Source organism: Aethalodelphis obliquidens, unplaced genomic scaffold, assembly GCF_003676395.1.
Source record: "Aethalodelphis obliquidens isolate GAN/ISIS:26980383/991018 unplaced genomic scaffold, ASM367639v1 scaffold6, whole genome shotgun sequence".
NCBI lineage: Eukaryota > Metazoa > Chordata > Mammalia > Artiodactyla > Delphinidae > Aethalodelphis > Aethalodelphis obliquidens.
This window is the reverse complement of record NW_020837950.1, coordinates 5,377,180-5,398,221: the sequence shown is the minus strand read 5'-3', so window position 1 is coordinate 5,398,221 and position 21,042 is coordinate 5,377,180. Positions and strand designations below refer to the sequence as shown.

The 21,042-nt window shown below is 38.1% G+C and overlaps 1 protein-coding gene across 1 annotated transcript in view; it reads right to left on the bottom strand.

The window, feature by feature from the left end:
* The window catches only part of CORIN (corin, serine peptidase), a 216,063-nt gene that overhangs the window by 191,411 nt on the left and 3,610 nt on the right, over window positions 1-21,042 (bottom strand). The window contains exon 2 of the mRNA XM_027103039.1: window positions 11,324-11,524. Within this exon, the coding sequence (XP_026958840.1) occupies window positions 11,324-11,524 (201 nt within the window). The remainder of the gene's footprint in view (window positions 1-11,323; window positions 11,525-21,042) is intronic.

The following is a 21,042-nucleotide window of genomic DNA, read 5'->3' as shown; positions in this document are numbered from 1 at the left end:
AGAATAAGCAAAGACTCTTGATTTAAGGTCTTCATTTCTCTCCCAAGGCAACCCTCCCATATTATTTTTTCTATTTTTTGTTGACTTTCAAGGACACATAATATGGTAACATAGTTACTGTGGCTTAATAGCCATCAGATCATCATAAATCAGTCTCCTGAAATGTATATCCTAAAGGCCTTTGTCCAGTGCACATCTGTAAACACAGAACCGCAGCAGAAACAAACTCTCTGCCTTTGATTACTTAATAAACAATGGAAGAATTGGAAAGTAATTTCAAGGAGGGAATTGTAGAATTCCAGAACTCCCACTTCCTGAGGTGATAAAATTCTCATTAGTACCTATAAAAGCATGGTGGGCCTTCCCATAAAATTGAAAACAAAAGGCTCTGCTCAGCTTATCTAAGATAATTATATTATGAATAAGTTTTTAAATCTAAGAATTAAACTATAATCTGATTAAAAATGGAAACTCTAAGACAGACCTTTAAAATAAAACTTTTATAACTGTAAATAAAACTTGATGATGTTTAGAAAAATGATATATTTATTATAGACTAGAAATAGTATGAATTAGCAATCTTGTCTTTTAAAGAATTAAGAATTGAAATGAATCATGTTTCCTTCGGGCTCTGAACCTCTCTTACAGAATTTCTCAAGTTATAAATAACACATTCAGGTCTCAAGGCAGTTACTAGACAACTGACTACTTGAGGACAGGACTTCTAACTGACCCACCATTAGAGTCTACAGAGCCAAACCCCAGAGCTTGGCACCCAATAAGTAGCTGCTTAGGAGCGAATGGTGCTTCTTAGAATATTAACCTAGCCTCTCAGAAATTGAGATGTCTCACAAAACTTGGAAGAGTACATATATGTCAGAGTGAGTTTACACCAATTAATACAATCATAAACAAGTACTGTGAATCTAATCAATTCAAACACCACATGTAGGTATTAGGTTAATGATGCAGAGCAGCAAAAAAGAAGAATAAAAGAAGTTAACACTAAGAGACAAGGAATAGTTTGCATCAAATGTGAACTGTTGCAAAACTTTTGGCTTGGAAAAGTCATTACCATACTCATTCCAACTACAAGTAAGTGAAAAGGCATATTCTTCAAAGACACAAGTAACAGCAAACAGATTCCCGCTGATGGGTTTCTTGCTCTCAGCACAAAATTGTACAAAGACCAAAAGCCTGTGATAGCAAATTGAAAGATTCAGGCAAAAGAATATATACAGTGCTGGTTTTCTTTCAGAACCACAGAGTAAAGTAAATTACACATTTTAAAAAAACTTTTATGTGAGAATCTGGCTTTTAAAAGATCATTTTAGGAGCTTCCCTGGTGGGGCAGTGGTTAAGAATCCACCTGCCAACGCAGGGGACAGGGTTCGAGCCCTGGTCCAGGAAGATCCCACATGCCGCGGAGCAGCAAAGCCCATGCGTCATAACTACTGAGCCTGCGCTCTAGGGCCCACGAGCCACAACTACTGAAGCCCGCACGTCTAGAGCCCATGCTCCGCAACAAGAGAGGCCACCAAATGAGGAGCCTGCGCACTGCGACGAAGAGTGGCCCCTGCTTGCCACAACTAGAGAAAAGCCTGCGCACAGCAACAAAGACCCAACGCAGCAAAAAATAAAAATAATTTGTTTTAAAAAAGATCATTTTTGCCCTTGAATTTGATCAGGACTGTTTCTGCAATGCTATTATCTGCTACCGTTTTTTTTTTCTTTTTTTTCTGTACATGGATCAAGTGTATGGGGCTGTTCTTCCTCAAGAGGAACCTGTGATAATGAATCTGGAGAAGAAAGTTTTGAGCCAAAAACCTTTTTGATGTGACAATTTAACTCTGACTCTTGTTTGCTATAATAATGTATTATAGGCACATTACCTTTGGGGGAAGATGTCACCTGGGGGGTACTGCGGGATTCATTTTGGAGAAGGGGTCTGGAAGTCTTGCCCAAAAATCTTTGCAATGGGAGGAATGGGACTGAAGCTAAAGGAGAGCAAACCAGGTACTGCTCCATTATCCCTTTCAAAAGCCTAGCTCTGCAAATGATTGAGTTCGCTCTCTCTGGGAGGAACCCAATACATCCCAGGGACAGAGTCATCTACAGATGCAATGAGGAAGAAGAAAAGGAGAGTGGGGAGAAAAAAAGAGAGACTCCATAACTACATTCAAATTTCCTTTCTCCCTCTCCCAAGAATTATGCAGGTCCTTATTAGAATGCTACCATGCCAACCAGATAAGCAGGCAACAATTATTTAAATGCTTCACTTGTTCTTGCTTAGATATTGATATTAGCCAGAGCCCACGTCTGAATCTCATAACTGTTCTTTAAGCCGAAAGAATATGATTTAGCATATAGAGAGGGCAACCAACTATACTTGAACCTTGGAGTCTAACACTGGTGGCCAGCAGAGCACATAAGGGATGGTGTCCAGGGTCATGACTACAGTAAATTTTGGAGTAGCAAATTCCTAATGAAGTAGTTTAGGCAGTCCTCAGACTCTCCCAGTTACAAAAAGAAAACAAAAGAAAAAGAAAACCCACCCGTTTCCTCTAAAGCACGTGTCCTTAATTATAATCCAAAGACCTCAATGGGCTTATACATAAAATTTTTGCTGTCAATCCCACTCCTGGGCATATATCCAGAAAAGATGAACACTCTAATTCAAAAAGATATATGCACCCCAATGTTCATAGCAGCATTATCTACAATAGCCAAGATATGGAAGCAACCTGTGTCCATTTACAGATGAGTGAATAAAGAAGATGTGGTGTATATATATATGTGTATAGATACATATCTATAAGTATATATGTATATACATATACATACAATGGAATATTACTCAGACATGAAAAAGAATGAAATAATGTCATTTGCAGCAACATGGATGGACCTAGACATTATCATACTAAGTGAAGTAAGTCAGAGAAAGACAACCGTATATGATATCACTTATATCTGGAATCTAAAAAATAGTACAAATGAACTTAATTACAAAACAGACTCACAGACATAGAAAAGAAGCTTATGGTTACCAAAGGAGAAGAGGTGGGGGGGGGGATAAATTGGGAGTATAGGATTAACAGATGCACACTACCATACATAAAATAGATAAACAACAAGAATTTACTGTATAGCACAAGGAACTATATTCAATATCTTATAATAAATTATAGTGGAAAAGAATTAAAAATAATGTATATATGCATATATATATATATATATATGTATATATAACCAAATCACTTTGCTGTATACCTGAAACTAACACAATATTGTAAATCAACTATACTTCAATTAAAAGAAAATTGCTGGGCTTCCCTGGTGGCGCAGCAGTTGAGAGTCCGCCTGCTGATGCAGGGGACGCGGGTTTGTGCCCCGGTCCGAGAAGATCCTACATGCCGCGGAGCGGCTGGGCCCGTGAGCCATGGCCGCTGAGCCTGTGCGTCCGGAGCCTGTGCTCCGCAACGGGAGACACCACAACAGTGAGAGGCCCGCGTACAGCAAAAAAAAAAAAAAAAAAAAGAAAATTGCTGTCTATGAAGAAATTAGATTGGATGGGAGAAAAATAGCATCTCTATTTCCATTAACCTCCAGTTGAAATTTAGCATACTTAAATGCTTATCAATGTAGGCAACAATCAGAAAAACTATTTAGAAATCATAGCTATTTTCATATCAACAGAGTTATTACAGACATTTCAAAATATTATGTATGCTCATCCATATTATAAAATTACAGGTATTGACCTAGGCTGATATCATTATTTAATATGTTAATAAATAAATACATGTATTACTATATCATGAATTTATATTTCCAATATTTTGATAACTAGATTTTAATAAAATTGCCTTTCTTTTTGATTCTGTGCAATGTGTTTTAAGCACCAAAACGTTATTCTGAGAAGGCACCTATAAGCTTTACCAGTTTGTCAAAGCAGTACTTGGCACAAAAAAGCTAAGAAGCTCTGCTATAGAGCATCACTGTTTTTCCTGAGGATGTGACAAAAACAGCTAGAACTCAGGTACCCTAAAGCAGTATTTCACAAGTTGAAGAATCAATCATACAGGCTTTTTCACAGGAAGAAATTATGCAGGTATACATAAAATTAAACACAAACCCCTTTATACCTATAGGTCTAACACACAATGAAATCAATATGTATAAATTAAACATAAATGAAACTACAAAACTAATAAGATTTAAATTAATTACATTAATGAATTAATATTAACAGTGTTCTGCTAAGACACCATGAATATGGTGCTAACTCCTGAAGCACAAGTTCTCCTGTATTTAGGAAGCTTATGCTACCATGTATCCCCGCTGAGTAAGTCTGTTTTTCTCTATTTTAACTGCCACAAAGGCGTCCTTTGTACAACATGCCAGTACATACTTTAGTTCTGCAATTGAGAAGACTACCAAATCTGCCTCTGTTCCTCTCTCGATGGCTAGCAAATGTCTAAGAAATACAGCTTAGCAGCAACTTTATCAAAAATAGAAACACAAATACAGTCACCAAAATTTTATCTCAGTACTTGTTATAAGATGGTTATCCAGGTTATCAAGAGTAGGTGTGCATTATTTTTTTATTACCATTGAAATGAAAGCATACATTTAAGAAGTTCTTATAAAGAATTCTTGGGTCCCCCAGAAAAAACTGAGGTCCCTCAGCCCCCAGATGAAGAAATACTGTCCAAAAAACAACAGAGGAATGATGTCATTCACACATATAAGCACAGATTCCCCCTCTAAACCGCACAATAATCTGCAGTCAGTAATGTAGAGAGGTGGGTACATGAATCTGAGAACAGCATAACTGACTTAAGAAGAATATAATTAAGACATCCAGGATTCCACTCTGGACAGGATTAGAAAATGTCAGGGAAAAAGGAGAAGGGACTTTATCTGATTTCAGATGTCTAATTAGAGCCCCTCTCCCCATATTCCATCCTTGGATAGTTTCCTGATAAATAGTAACCCAAGTAAAACTTCAGGACTTGCTCTGATCCTCTTAGCTTCGTATTCTCGCAGAACTCACTTACAAGCTAATAGAAATACTGTGTTAAAAGCAGAAAACTAGGAAGAAAGAATAATCTTAAGGTTTCTGATTGGTATACAAGCTTTCTACAGGCAGCAAATTCGGAGTATGTGTTCAGGGCATTTTGGTACCGAGTTATCAGTGCTAATAAATCACTGCTATTTAGACAGTTTCACTGTCAATCCAAGTCATTTTATCTTCAGGGACTGTATAATTCATTGAGGAAAAAAAATAAATACAAGGTGAAGAATTGTTAGAAGAGTGGTTGAAATAAATTATGGTATAATGAGAGTATGGAAGGCTATTTAATCACTGTAATAATGAATTAGAGCTAAATCATTGTCTTAGAGATATTTACATGAAGTGTCCTTGAGTGAGAAAAACATTATGTAGAAAACTGTACGTAATAAATGTGATCTCATTTTTTGAAAAACAAAAACACCTCTATGTGTATGTCATTCTGTATACAAGTTTGTGTACATATGTTTATATATAATTTATGAGCATGGAGAAAACTGTAAAATCATACACACCAGGTTGTTAAGATGGGCTAACTGTGGGCAGAAATAAGGTAATATGATGCAAAAGGAAGAAGAATTGAAGTGATTTATGCAAAAAAAAAGGAGATAAAGTCTTCCGTTTTAAAATAATATATATAATATGATCATATTTATTCATTACAGAAAGAAGAAAAACCAATTCCCAATGTTGGAGGAAATGAAAAAGAAGCAGTAGAGTAGATAAGGAAGGTAAAACTGATCGAGGGGTAGGAAATACTTCCAGAATGGCACGATAAGACCCTCCAAAACTCTGTTCCTCCATAGAAATAGTAAAAACACTGGGAAAAAAATATCAAAATCAGATTTTTCAGAACTTTGGAATTTAACCAAAGGCTTGCAGCAGAGGAACATTTGTTCAAGAAAAATGGCTGAATCACAGTGAGAACTATGAGCTTTGTAGCGTTTTTTGTTTTCATTTTTGTTTTTTATTGGCTGCGTTGGGTCTTCGTTGCTGCGCGCGGGCTTTCTCTAGTTGTGGTGAGCGGGGGCTACTCTTCGTTGCGGTGCGCGGGCTTCTCATTGCTGTGGCTTCTCTTGTTGCGGAGCACAGGCTCTAGGCACGCGGGCTTCAGTAGCTGTGGCACACGGGCTCAGCAGCTGTGGCTCGCGGGCTCTAGAGTGAAGGTTCAGTAGTTGTGGCGCACGGGGCTTAGCTGCTCCACAGCATGTGGGATCTTCCTGGACCAGGGATAGAACCCGTGTTCCCTGCATTGGCAGGCAGATTCTTAACCACTGCGCCAGCAGGTAAGTCCCACTTTGTAACATTTTAACTTGCCATATTCCCATCACCCTCTCCTCAGTTCTACAGGAGCCTTGAAAACCAATGAGCTTGCAACCATGGTATCTATAAAAACCAGCAACCTAGGGGGAAGAATGGGTCTGAAGCTCCCCAAAAAGCCACCCCCAGAGAATTATCACCATTCAACTTGTCTAGAAGCTCCCCGGAAAGGATCCATTCTCAGTACTTGTCTTTACTTGATCTCAGAGCTTTCTCTTTGCAAAAAGTTCCATCCCCAGGGTACGTGTGGAAAACAATCTGTGGCAATTGTTTAACATCACAGTTACCTGAGGCAAGGATACCTGTTGTAAATAAGAGGCTGACCAAAACACTTAAAAGGAAGAACTAGGGAATGAGATGTCTGAAGAGGCCTTTGAAAAGCTCTGACATATTCCCTGGGATACTAGAAGGCCAGGGCGGTGCCTATATCCAAGAAAAATATGAAAAGCCAGTCACAAAAGCCACACATTTATTGTATGATGCCCTTTATATGAAATGTTCAGAACAGGCAAATCTATAGAGACTGAAAGTAGATTAGTTTTGGACACAGGCTGAGGGAGAGGGGAAATGAGGAATAATGGATACAGCATTTCTTTTTGCAGTGATGAAAATGTTCTAAAATTAGATAGTGGTGATAGTTGCACAACTCTGTGAATACATTTTAAAAATACTGAATTATATGTATTAGAGGTCAAATTTAATGGTACGTGGATTATACCTCAAAAAGCTTTCTGTAAGTAAATGAGAGGTATGATGTGTTTTCATCTGATATAGAAGGTTTAGGAGCTGGTCATCAAAGAGCACAATGAGAGAACAAAACACTTTATGCTTTCAGCACATTAGCCCACTCTCATGTCACTTTAATTCCTGATTAGAGTTTCTAGGCTATTTTATTTTGTGCCATATTATTTTTAACCCAAAAGCTATTGGTTGGTCAAAGAGTTTTTCCCTCTCCTTAAAATTCAATTTATGCTTAAATATTTATAAAATATATAAGAAGAAAAGATGAAAATAAAAATCTAAACACAGAATGCAACCTAGGAAAATCCCTTGCTGAGATACAGCATGAAAGCTAGCTATGGGCCTTTTTCCTTTCCATATTACAACTGGTTTTCAAAATGTAACTAATGAAACTCCAGATGTAACAGATGTCACATAAAGCCTATTTCACATTTACAAAGCTCTGCCACACAGTGTAACCTAGGAGGCATCTGGCTAAAACTTTACAAACTGCAGTATTCTGTGCTTTGGCATGATATTAAGGACCTCCAAAAGGAAGCGTCTTAAGGAAAGGCTATTTCCTGGTACTTTTTGCCAGGAGTTCTCCCCTTCGTTTTCTACCCAGGATATTGAGAAGGACAGAATGTCTCGCCACTGTAGTTTTGGACTAGAGTGGACTCAAAAAGCTTTTACATATGCCAGAAATTTAGAATGACACTTTAATTAGAGAATAATATTTTTTTAAAAAAGGAATAAAAGTAAATTCTCTGCTAGGTGTTAGTAGAGAAATAAGCATTAAATTATACTTTAAGTAAAATTGGTTAAATAAATATCAAGTGAGAAGTGTGATTTGGCATCACCAATAAAAAAGAGGTCAGATATTAAATTTTTGAAATGACTGTAGTTCATTTATTTATTCATTCAACAAATATTTTGTTGAGCACTGGCTATAAAGCAGTAAACAAAATACATTACTCTCCTGGAGCTTAAAATTTGCTCAGAAATGCTCCTGCTACTGAAAAGAAAGCAATGAAATTAAATAAGGAAGCATGAAATACTTGAAAGAACGCTGATCTAGGAGTCCCAAGACCTGAATCCCAATTCCATGGCTACCAATTAGTAAATAAGTGACACCGGATACATCAACTTAATTTCCCTAAGCCTCAATTTCATACCTTGAAAAATGGTCTGTCCTGCATACCTTGTCAGCTATTTATAAGGGCCACAGAGAGATAAACAACAAGGTCTTACTGTGTAGCACAGGGAACTATATTCAATATCCTGTGATAAACCATAATGGAAAAGAATATGAAAAAGAATATATATATATATATGTATAACTGAATCACTTTGCTGTACAGAAGAAATTAACACTGTACTGTAAATCAACTATACTTCAATAAAATTAAAAAAATAATAATAAGGACCACAAAGAAAATATTCAAACTTGCCCTGAAAACTATCAAAAGCTCTATACTCACAGACTAGCAGTATTACTGAAGTGTATGAAAAACTATCAAATCCCTAACAATAAATAATTTTAGTTATTATAGACAGTCTATTGAGGGCCTATGTGGTGAGACAGTAAAGCCCAAGGCTAACTGTCAAGTACATTAACAAGACAGAATGACACATTTTCAAAGGTTTTGACCTTTCTACATTTAATCATTCTAATTTCACCTGGGTTTCCTTTACATGTCAAATTACGTTCATATTCTCAAGCAATGTTCTACCCATAGGAAGAGAAAATGAGTCAAACAGACTCCCATCAAACTTCCAAACTGAGCAGCAAGGACCATATGTTTCTTTACTCTTCAGGGTATGTGTTCGTCACCTCTATTTGAATCTTAACAAATGACAGAACTTTCAAAATAGAGACAAATCCACCTTGTAAAAGAAAATAACAATTGCTATAATTGCAACCACACTAATTGGACTGAGTTTTTGCTTAAATTACTTCTGCCCTTTTGTTGAAAAACACTGCCCTAAGAATAATGAAGTGCTTGTTATAAAGCAGAAACTAACACACCATTGTAAAGCAATTATACTCCAATAAAGATGTAAAAAAAAAAAAAAAGAATAATGAAGTGCTTAAGACATGACTGAAATATTAAAGACTTCAAAATTAAACTCTTGAGGAAAACAAATTTTACTTAGCATAATTTGGGTTTGTAGTATTACCGTCAGGTAATGAATATGAATCCGTATAAATCGCTGGTGAACTCTTAAGCATAAGAAACAGTTAATATCTACCAGTACTCCATGAAACAACGGAAGCCAAACATTCTGACTCTTTGGGGCTAGAGAGAGAGAATAATCCTGCGTTTCTTCAGATACTAGCAAACATACTATGATAGCTTAAGAGTCAGCTTAATCCTTCCCTTCCTGGCTCAGAATGAAAATAAATATTCTGTCCTAGACCTAAGATGTGATTTCCCTTTGGAGGTTTTCAGGAAGGAGGGAGCAACAAACAAGAAAGTGATCAGGGATGAATGGGTTTTGGGTAATTTTCAATCACATAACCTTGTTTTAGGAAGTAGAAAGTAAGACTCAAGACAACTGCAGAGAAAGCTCTTAACAGTGACTGTGCTCTGATTATGATTTATCAGCACTGACTAGGTAACTTTCCACACTAATCCACTCCCACTAGCATTCTGGAAGGTTAGTAACTTTACTAAAAAAATTGGAGGGGTATTGAGGGATAGAGCCACATTCCGGAGCATATCATCTGTTGCCATCTAACTGGACCCATCTCCATCCTTTCTGTCTTCTCTCTCTCTCTCTGCAAGCACTTTTTCTGGAATAACTGACAAATATCTCCATGTGTCCTCAAAAAGAAGTTTTGGCCATGCCATTTATCTCAAGGTGTGATTGTCAGTCACCAACAAGTAAAATAAATTGCATAGCCAATAAAACCAGGAAATGAGAAAGAACACACAGACACCTCGAAAGCAAACGAAGGGATAGCTCCTGTCAAATCCCTTGGCATTCGATTATTGAACTGCGTGCCTGGTCTTCCCACTTCTCGCTGTAAGCATCTCACTGCAAACATTTTCACCACATAACTAATTGACTGTAAGGCAATTTTGCAATGAAAGTAAACCACCTGGTTGACAGTTTGGTTTCAACGGGTTGAAATGTGTTATCATTTCTTCCGGTTAGAGACGTTACTGATGGCTTTATTGAGCTGACAGAAGACGATTTGCTTTCTTATCTTGAAACACTGCACTGGAGGAGAAAGAGGCTGAGGGCCCCAGAGGTGCAGAGCTGAACCTACATTTCCCATAGAACTTTGGAAAGTCTATCAACGGACATGTGACAGTATGCGAGGAACAAACACCAGTGGAGAAGGCTTTCACAGCGCAATACAGAACTCAGTTACAAATATGCATCCTAGTATTTGGAAACTGATACCTCTCTTAACAAAGGAACAAATTTTAGCAAAAAAGATAGAGTGCAATGCTGAACGAGGAGACAAATCAACAAGCAAAAAAAAAGTGTATAAAAATACTATAAACAGAAGACTTGGAAGACAAGGTACAACTCACAAAATAAACTCAATTATTTGTGCAGTGTCACCATGAACCTACACACATTTTAAACATATTCAAAAATTTTGTATTTAGCAATGTCTTTTTAATTGTTATTCATTTCTCACATTTCATTATGTCTTTTTAAATGTCCCTCTTTCATTTTATATCTTTCATGGTAAAATTGCCTTACAACCAATTAATTATGAGGCAGAAATGCTTACAGCAAAGATGTCTAAGGCAAAGATGCTTACAGCGAAATTACCTCGAAGAACCACAGAATTAGGATACCTGCCACAAGGCACCAATAACAAAATAAGTAACTTAGTTTACTTATTAATTTAACCATCTCAAAATAAGTAACTTAAAACTTAAAAAACAGAACCACCGTAAAATCAACACTGTCATACTGGGGCAAGCAGCATAAATTTTTATGTCTCAGAAACACTGAATGGCATTGGTACCTTTTTATTTCTTACTCCAGTCCCTATCTGGATGGCTGAGCTGAGGGCATTTCATGTTTAGTAACAGGGCACATGCTTGCTAGATAAGGGAGCAGAGCTTTTCCTGTGTGACCAGTAAGTGACTGTGATTAAGAGCATCAGCACACTTAAAAATCTACCTGTGGGTTCCACAGACATTAAAGGGCCCAGCTATTTAGTACCTTCAGACTTACTTGTGCTCCTGTGATTTTGGTCCCCTGGGAGAGAAGCCTCCATAGTCCAGGCTGGAATGTGTTGGGTGGGATTGGCAGTAGATGTCCCGGTGCTCTCGTTATGAGTTGTACTTGGAAGAATAACATCATACACATGGACTTCACCATCAGTGACCAAAGGTTCACTCCCGTTTGATTTAAAATAGGCTTTTTTTAATGTTCCTGAAAGACCAAACAAAGATATTTTAAAACATTACTAGAAGTATTTATTTTACTTTATTTTATTTTAATTTTACTTTTTTTTTTTTAATTAATAAATTTATTTATTTATTTTTGGCTGAGTTGGGTCTTCGTTTCTGTGTGAGGGCTTTCTCTGAGGCAAGCGGGGTCCACTCTTCATCGCGGTGTGCGGGCCTCTCTTGTTGCGGAGCACAGGCTCCAGACGTGCAGGCTCTGTAGTTGTGGCTCGCGGGCTCTAGAGCGCAGGCTCTGTAGTTGTGGCTCGCGGGCTCTAGAGCGCAGGCTCAGTAGTTGTGGCTCACGGGCCCAGTTGCTCCGTGGCATGTGGGATCTTCCCGGACCAGGGCTCGAACCCGTGCCCCCTGCATTGGCAGGCGGATTCTCAACCACTGCACCACCAGTGAAGCCCCTTATTTTATTTTTATTTATTATTTTTGGCTGCACTGCATGGCTTGCAGGATCTTAGTTTCCCCAACCAGGGATCAAACCCGTAACCCCTGTAGTGAGGGTGCAGAGTCCTAACCACTGGACTGCTAGAGAATTGTCTAGAAATATTTATTTTAAAAAACGTATTAGGGAAACTCTAGAGCTGCTTTCCCAGGCAAACGCAAAGAGAAAATGATGGCCAGCAAGACCACCCACTTCTCGAGACAACCAGTAGTTTCTCTTCTGTCGTAGATCACATAACCCTGTGAGGTGGCTATTGCTTCTCAAGAGCTAAAGGTTTAGAAATTGAGTCTCCCATCCAGGTTTCCTAGTGCCCAAAGAATTTAGGGCAATTCTACCTCACCTGGGACTCACCACAAATAAAATGCGGCAAATCTTACAGTGTTTCCTTCCTGCTTTCTCAGTGTCTCAATTTCACACATCATTTTAGGCTCCTCAGTACCCAGGACACAAGCTCTCCCTATCTTTCTACCTTCCACAAAGGACAACAATGCCAGCTTACCTGCGGCCTTCTATTTCTCCACACTTGGCACTAAATTTCAGTGAACGACACACAACAGATAATAAAAATAATAGGGCTCAAATATTTCCCAACACTCGTAGAAACCCCCCCCCCAAAAAGTAAAACTCCAATTCCAGCAAAACTAAAAGAAGAAACTATATTATCTTCATCTTCGACCAGAAGCTATAAATTTGATTATAAGAAATAGGCATTAAACTAAGACTATCAACTGGTCACTTTCTCAAGGTATTTATTCATGGACAAAATAAAGAGTCCAACCCAAGACTATTGGGAATCCCCTAGCTTTAGCTTTAGGCAGAAAATCTGAAAACTTTGAAAGAGATCATGTATTTTTAACTCAGTCAAAATAGACAACAGAGTGTTTCCAGAATATAGCACTCTGGTTGAGTATGCCACTAAAATAAATGAATGTGATATTGACCCATTATAGAAATACCCAAGGGAGACTTTTTTTTCCTAAAAGCATTTACAGTGAATGCTCTACTTGGCTCTCACTTTTCCAAACAGCCCATGGACCATTAAAAAAAAAAAAAGAAATATAAATAAAATGTTTAATATCAGTCTACAGAAAATATTTCTCTCCATGTGCTTGACACTTGGAAAACATTAACTACAAATCAAAATAGAAAAGAAGCTGTTTTCTAGCTAACTAAGGTCAACAGGATTCTAAGTAAAAAGGTGGAGTGTAAAAGTTAAATCATGACCACGTGGTGCAGGTAACACACTCCCCAAACTGTGTGATTATGAATAAATATTAAATGCAGTAGGTGAAATGAAAGATTTCATTTAATTGTTGATTTTCAAAATGATTTAGAATTGATCCTAGATCAAGATAAATGTATGCGATAGATTTGTTCTCTATATAATGTGTATTTTATTCATACAGAAAAATTTACTAATTAGATATAATTTTATTTTTCACTTATTAGTTGCTCTCTTCTTTGCTAATTTTGGCATAGAGATTTTGCACATAACGTGTTATTTCCACTAACATGGCTATAATGAATGTATAAGACCCATAAAATCAATTGACTTATCACACTGACCCTGTAAGTCAGCATCCAGCTCTATCAACACACTTTGAGCAAATGCCAACTCCTCAGTTATATCCCTGTGTAATTCACTTAAAGGGAGTTCCTTATCGTATGAAATATTTCAACAGTTGTTCTTAACATTTTGTTTGTAATGACTAGCCTTATTAATAATCTTTCCTTTAACTTTTTCACCTAACCATAGGGGTGAAAGTGCTAATAATATTTGTTTACTCTAAAATAGTCTTTAAACACCAGCTTTTTCAGGAAACACTGCCTTGAAAAACAACTTCCTTAAAAAAAAAAAAAAAAGCAGTTTCCTGGCTCTTAAACTCTCCATATCAAAGCAAGTTGGCAGAATAGAAAGATAACACATGATATACGGTCGTTGCTGCAGCTAATGTCCCTAAACTATATTTTTGAGAGAATGACAAAGACGACAAGCCTAAAGGACCTGTCTTTAAAAGCCTAAACTGACTAGACCATTTGTTTTCAAGTATCTCTGGAAACTAACCAACTCTCAGCTCACAGTTGGTCCTCTATTATGCATTCTTTAAAAGCACAAAAGACAGAATTCAGTAAGACTAAATACTGTTAAGCTACATCACGATGAGCTACAAAAATGCTGAGAGATATCAGCCCAAAGTAGAGTGTTCATTCTTTCAGTGTTGCCCCATCCTTTTCCACATTCCTATTTTGACAGTGCCGTGGTTAAAAGTACAGACTCTACAGCCTGACCACCTGGGTTTAAATCCCATCACTACTTACTAGCCCTGAAACTTTGGGCAAACTCTCAACTGCCATAAAATAAGGAAAATCAAAGCACCTCCCCTTATTGGGCCGGCCATTAGGATCAAATTAGTCAATACATACATAAACACTTGGAACAGTTCCTGGCATACAGTAAGATCTCAATAACTGTTAGTCATTACTACGCAGTAATAGTAATGAAAGTAAAATTGTCTTCCTTAGGGCTACTATGGTACTTTTATATTTTATTTTTATTTTCGGCTGCACTGGGTCTTCGTTGCTGCGCATGGGCTTTCTCTAGTTGCGGTGAGCGGGAGGCTACTCTTTGTTTCAACGCGCGGGCTTCTCACTGCGGGGGCTTCTCTTGTTGCGGAGCACGGGCTCTAGAGCGCAGGCTCAGTAGTTGTGGTACACAGGCTTATTTGTTCCGCAGCATGCGGGATCTTCCCGGACCAGGGCTCGAACCCGTATCCTCTGCATCGGCAGGCAGATTCTTAACCACTGCGTCACCAGGGAAGTCCTAAGGTACTTTTAAATAAATGCCAATTTCCTTTTACTCTAAGTGCATCCCAGCATAATAAAATGGCTAAGGTAATTTTCAAAAGTGAATCACTTAACCCACTTTTGGAGTAAAATAACTGTGACTCTTTCATGCTAAGTTATTAATAGAAGGCCACATTACATCAAGGCTGTATGGCTCAAAAGTGTTTCAGCTATAACACAGCTCTATTTAACAATGTTTAAGAAACAGTCTGCATTTCCAACAATAATAGTCAAGTATTACTGATCATTTACAATGAGTGGATTGAGCACCGTGGCAGCAAAATAATGCTCCCCCCAGAGATGTCCACATCCCGAGTCCCAGAACCTGTGAATAGGTTACTTTACATACCTTACATGGCAAAAGGGATGTTGCAGATGTAAGTTAGGGAATCTGAGATGGGGCAATTATCCTGGATTATTCAGGTGAGCCCACGGTAGTCATGGAATCCTTGTAAGCAGAAGAGGGAGGTGAGAGAGTGTGTGTCAGAGCTATGCAGTGTGAGAAAGACTCAATGGGCCATTGCTCATTTTGAAGATGGCAAGGGGCCACAAGCCAAGGAACGCAGGAAGCCTCTAGAAGCTGGAAAAGGCAGAAAACAGACTGGCCCCTAGAGCCTCCAGAAGGAATACAGTACTACCGACACCTTAATTTTAGCCCAGTGAGACCAATTTTGGACTTCTGACCTCCATAACTCTAAGGTGCTATATTTGTGTTATTTTAAGCTACCAAGTTGTTACAGCAGCAATAGGAAACTAACACAGGCACCTTACTAAGTATCCTTACTATGGGCATTTATTGAGTTAGCCTTCCAACAATCCCATGAAACAGATGCTATAATTAACTCTTCTTTATGAAGTCTCAGAGGGAAGGAAACCAAAGCTTACGGAAGTTATTTAACTTTACCCAAGAATTGAGTTGGGACATGCCACATACCCATACACACACACCCACACACCCTTCTCATTTTGGACAAAGTATACAAGTTAAAAAAATCAACCGTCATCTGCATGTTAAAAAAATTTATTTTCCTATGATATGAGTTTGAAATTAATTCCTTATCTTTATATCTCTAGCCATGTGGTAACATTTACTTTGCATTTTCTATGTGCCAGGAACTATGTATTTACTCTCTGCTGAAAGTAAATTACAAAATTTAGTAAGAGTTTCTTATCATCGAGATGTTTATAGATTAGTTGGCGGAGACAGGCATGTAGCCTAAAACTACAGACCATGATACAAATGCTTTGAGAATGATATGCATAGGACAATCCGGTGACAATAATTAGAGAAGAAGTTGTCATTCCATTTGAGAAAGTCAGGAAAGGTTTCTTAGGGAAGAAGATCCTCCATGTGAATTTTAAAAGATGATTAGGGGTTTTCTAGGTTTGAGCCTAGAAAATTTGTGGGGAAGAGGGAGTGGTAGTAATACGGAACAGAGAACTTTCTAGATAGAGCAAAGGGGAAAATATGCAAAAGCTGACTAGCAGGTAGTTAAACATGGCTGGCACACAGGGGACTGGCAAGAGAAAAGGTTTGAAAGGAAGTAGAAACCAGACTGGGAAGGGTATTCCTGTCATAGGTTTGGAATTGATCTTGTTGTGATAGAGAAATTTTGCAGAGTCTTAAATGGGGTAGAATGTTATAATGATCACTCTGGCAACAGGGTGATGCTTGAAAGGGGCTAAGTCTAGCAGACAGTTAGAAGGCTATTGCAAGAGTCCAAGTGAGAAAAGAAGGACTGAGTCAAGGCAAAAGCAGTGAGAACAAAGGGAACATTTGGGAGAGAGCTTTCAGAGGCAAAATTGTAAGAACATAATGGAAAGAGTCAGAGGTCCCTTCAAGGTTTCCAGTTTGAATTACTGGGTAAATGAAGATATTTACCAAGATGGGGTGGTTGCGTTAGTGCTATTCATCAAATATTTTCAATTCTCTCCCATTCTACTAGGGCACATGCTGGGGTTACATTCTTTTGCCTCATTCTGTCTCTTGATATCTTTGATGTTGGTCAAAGGGTACGAACTTCCAATTATAAGATGAGTAAGTTCTGGGGATCTAATGTACGGCATTGTGATTATAATTAGTGATGCTGCATTATATACTTTTTTAAAAGTATAAAAAAAGTATAGAAGTTACTCCAGGGCTCTCTTTCTTTCTTTCTGGCACAATAACCACAAAGGTTCAAGATGATGGCTGGTCCATCAGTGTAGTCCTTTAATGACCTGAATAAGCATAGCCCTCCCTGCCATCTTGCAGAGCACATGTTGCAAATGAGAAACTGACCTTCGTTGTTGTTAAGCCACTAATATATTAGAATTATTTGTGTTACACAGCATAGCATAGCCTGCCCTGACTGATACAATAGATAATAGAGAATGAAAAATAAAAGTTGTAGAAGCTTCCTTTTGTTACTGTAATTATTATAAATACATTGAGTAAAAAATGCTATGAAACATTCAAGGGGAAGAAAGTCTAAATCCGGGGCAATCTAAACATTTCCTCCAGAAGGCCCTGCCAGACTTCCCCACAAATGTGCATCTTCTTTGTGTTCCCAGAGCACACTCTGCATATACCACATACACACTCAAGTGAAACTGTCTGTTTTCTTGTCTGCCTCCTCGAAGGTCGGAAGGTATATTAGGCATGCCTGCATCTCAAGCACCCAGCAGAATGCTTGGCACCAGTGAAGGTCTCAATAAATACTTGTTGAATGCATGAATGATGAAGGAAGTCATGGGAGAAGATGATATTGTCTAGAGACGTATGGGTGCAAAGTGAGAAGAGAGCTTAGGACAGACGCCCCCAAATTTACTGGATAGGTAGAGAAAGATGAGCTTATGGAGACAGAGAAAGAGCCGCCAGAAATAGAAGGAAAATTAGAAATGATAATATCCAGGCAAAGCAGAAGAGCATTTCGAGAAGAAGGGAGTAGTCAAGACTGAGCAAGATGATATCTGGGCGTCACATCTGAGTGGAAGAAAGCATTGTTGGCACCAGAAATGAGCATGCTCATTGTGACCAGATGTAAACAAACACAGAGAGAAAGCACAGGCTCTCCGTTTCAAACTCTTGTTCAAACACACATCGGTTCCAAATTATGCACATTCAAAAAAAGGACATTGGGGGCCTCAGAACAGACTTAGTAGTAGGAAAAGAAGACGAAGAGGAGAAGGTCAGATTGCAGTGGGTTAAGGACTGGATGAAGCATAGAAATCACCTGCGGATCTCATTAGAAGGCAAATTGGCAGGTCTGGAGTGGGGCCCAAGATTCCAGATTCTGCATTTCACACAAACTCCCAAGTGATGCTGCATCCACGGACTATACTTCGAGTGCAAGGCTTTAGACTGCCCTTTCCAAAACTCCAGACATAATGCATAACCTCAGGCCTGAGGAATTAACAAAAAAATATCTTGCAGAGCACATGTTGCAAATGAGAAACTGACCTTCGTTGTTGTGAAGCCACTAATATATTAGAATTATTTGTGTTACACAGCATAGCATAGCCTGCCCTGACTGATACAATAGATAATAGAGAATGAAAAATAAAAGTTGTAGACGGCCTAAGGAAGGCCTCAGGCCTAAGGAATTAACGAAAAAAAAACTCTATGTTTTTGCATCTGCTCAGAAGACCAGCATTATTAAAGGAATTTGGAGAATTAAATAAGGAACGTGGAGTCAGGGCATAAAAGAGCATGGAAAATCTTAAGGTTCTGGTGAAAAGAAATCAGGATCTGGGAGGTTTTCCATTTTAAAATGATATTCAAAACACAACACTATAAGTTAGGAAGTTAAGATTCTTATCATTCCAAATTCTTGTAAAAGCCACAAGCTGCTAAGAAATTTGGTAAGAGAAAAACTATATTTAAGTTCAATGATCTCCAGCTCATCTAGCATTTTTGAAGAGGAAAGTCACTTTTATAGAGGAATATTTCTCTTGAGTTCAAGAAAAACAAACAATTTTACCATATTTCCTATACTCCCCACCACTATAATTTCTTTCTTCTTCAATGCGTGACAAAAATAAAAAATTAATAGGTCCCACATAGACTTTACATAGAATTAAGAAAACTAGGAATAGTAACCTTAGGCCATTCTTAAGCTTAAGGCTAAAACAAAATTTATTTTAGATGTGGATGAGTGGACGAGACTTTGAAACCAAGTCTTCAACAGCTGGGGAAAAAAGTTAAGAACATTCTAATGAGATGTGGGGGGACCATACCTTTGATGAAATGAAATTGAGATGAATAATAGTTTGCAAAAATCAGTGCAGACGTCTGGAGCCTGTGCTCCGCAACAAGAGAGGCCGCGAGAGTGAGAGGCCCGCGCACCACGATGAAGAGTGGCCCCCGCTCACCGCAGCTAGAGAAAGCCCTCGCACAGAAACGAAGACCCAACACAGCCAAAAATAAATAAATAAATAAATTTAAATCATATGGGCTTCTAAGAAGACCTCTGCTTAAAAAAAAAAAAAAATCAGTGCAGACCATACTCCAAAGCACATTTATAAGATACTTGAAATAACTTTCTATTTTTTCCCCTGCCACATTCTCTACCCACGTCAACCCTTTCTCTAGACAGGTGTCAAAAAAACCTTTTAACATCCCCAACCAGCTCAATCACGCCACTCCCCCACTCCAAAATTCTCATGGTGAAGGTCATGGTTAAAGCACCACCCCCTCAGGGAAGGCTTCCCAGACCACGTTCAGACCCTGTCAGACCTTGTCTCAAAGAAACTCTCTTCCTGCATAGGAGTTACCTCTGTGGTAACTAATCAACTGTGTGGTCATTTTTAGGTGTCCCTCCTTCACTGAACTAGGAAGCCCATGAGGATAGGCTGATTCAGGGCTGTGCCCAAGTCCCATAGGATACTGCCTCAAATTTCACAGGCATTCAATAAAGGAATAAACAGTATCAAATTATATCTACTATTTTATGTCTGTTCGATGTTGCTCAACATGTCAACATAATTTTACTTTAAGTGTTGCATATATAATGTTTCTATATTATTTATAAACAATTTAAGGCAGATATCAGTCCAAGGTCTGATCAAGTATTCCATGGTACTAGCTGACTCTTGCAGTCCTGTGATGGAAGCACAACATGTGATGGAAGAATTAAACTGCTAGTTTAGCTCTTATAAGAGCTGAATGAGTCTCTGAAAGTGGCTCTCAGGCCTGAGCCTAACAGTCAAGTGAAACTTGGCATCACACTGCAAATGCAACAGTCGGTCAACTTTATTTCTTCCTAGCTACTTTATTAGCAATTAAACTATACTATGGCAGTGGCTTGGTTGTAGGGTTATGGGGTTATAAATTATGGGACTACTATGATGATGGGTCATAGTTCACAGATTTTAGTTCTTACAGATAGAGTTAAAATGAGATAAGGACATTTTTGGTTAATTTTTGAGTGTAAGAGAACTATTTATTAATAAGTTATCTAATATTAGTAATAATATTCATAAGCAAAAACCAATTTTTTACTCTCATAATGAATGTTGTCACCTATAAAAACACTTTCACAATATGATACCATTATATGCAGAATCTAAAAAAATGATACAAAAGAACTTATTTACAAAGCAGAAACAGACCCACAGACTTAGAGAACAAACTTACGGTTACCGGGGGTGAAGGGATATATTGGGAATTTGGGATTGACATGTACACGCTGCTATATTTAAAATGGATAACCAACAGGACTTCCCTGTGGTCCAGTGGATAAGACTTCACGTTTCCACTGCAGGGAGTGCGGGTTCGATCCGTGGTCGGGAAACTAAGATCCCACGTGCCACGCGGCATAGCCAACAAGGACCTATGTATAGCACAGGGAATTCTGCTCAATACTCGTATTAACTTAAATGGAAAAGGAATTTGAAAAAGAATAGAATGTATATGTATAACTGAATTACTTTGCTATACACCTGAAACTAACATGTTATTAATCAACTATACTCCAATAGAAAATAAAAAATTTTTTTAAACTAAAATAAATAAATAAAAACACTTTCACAGATATTTCATTTTACTTCCATAACAATTCTCTGAAATGAATAAGAATTATATTCCCCATCTTACAGAGAAGGTAAAGCATGTGACCAAAAGTCACCCATCTAGTAAATGGAAGAGTAAGATGCTAAACCCAGACCTCCTAGCGTTGAGCTTTAAATTCTTTCTTCTAGGTCACATGGCCCTTCAGTATTAGACT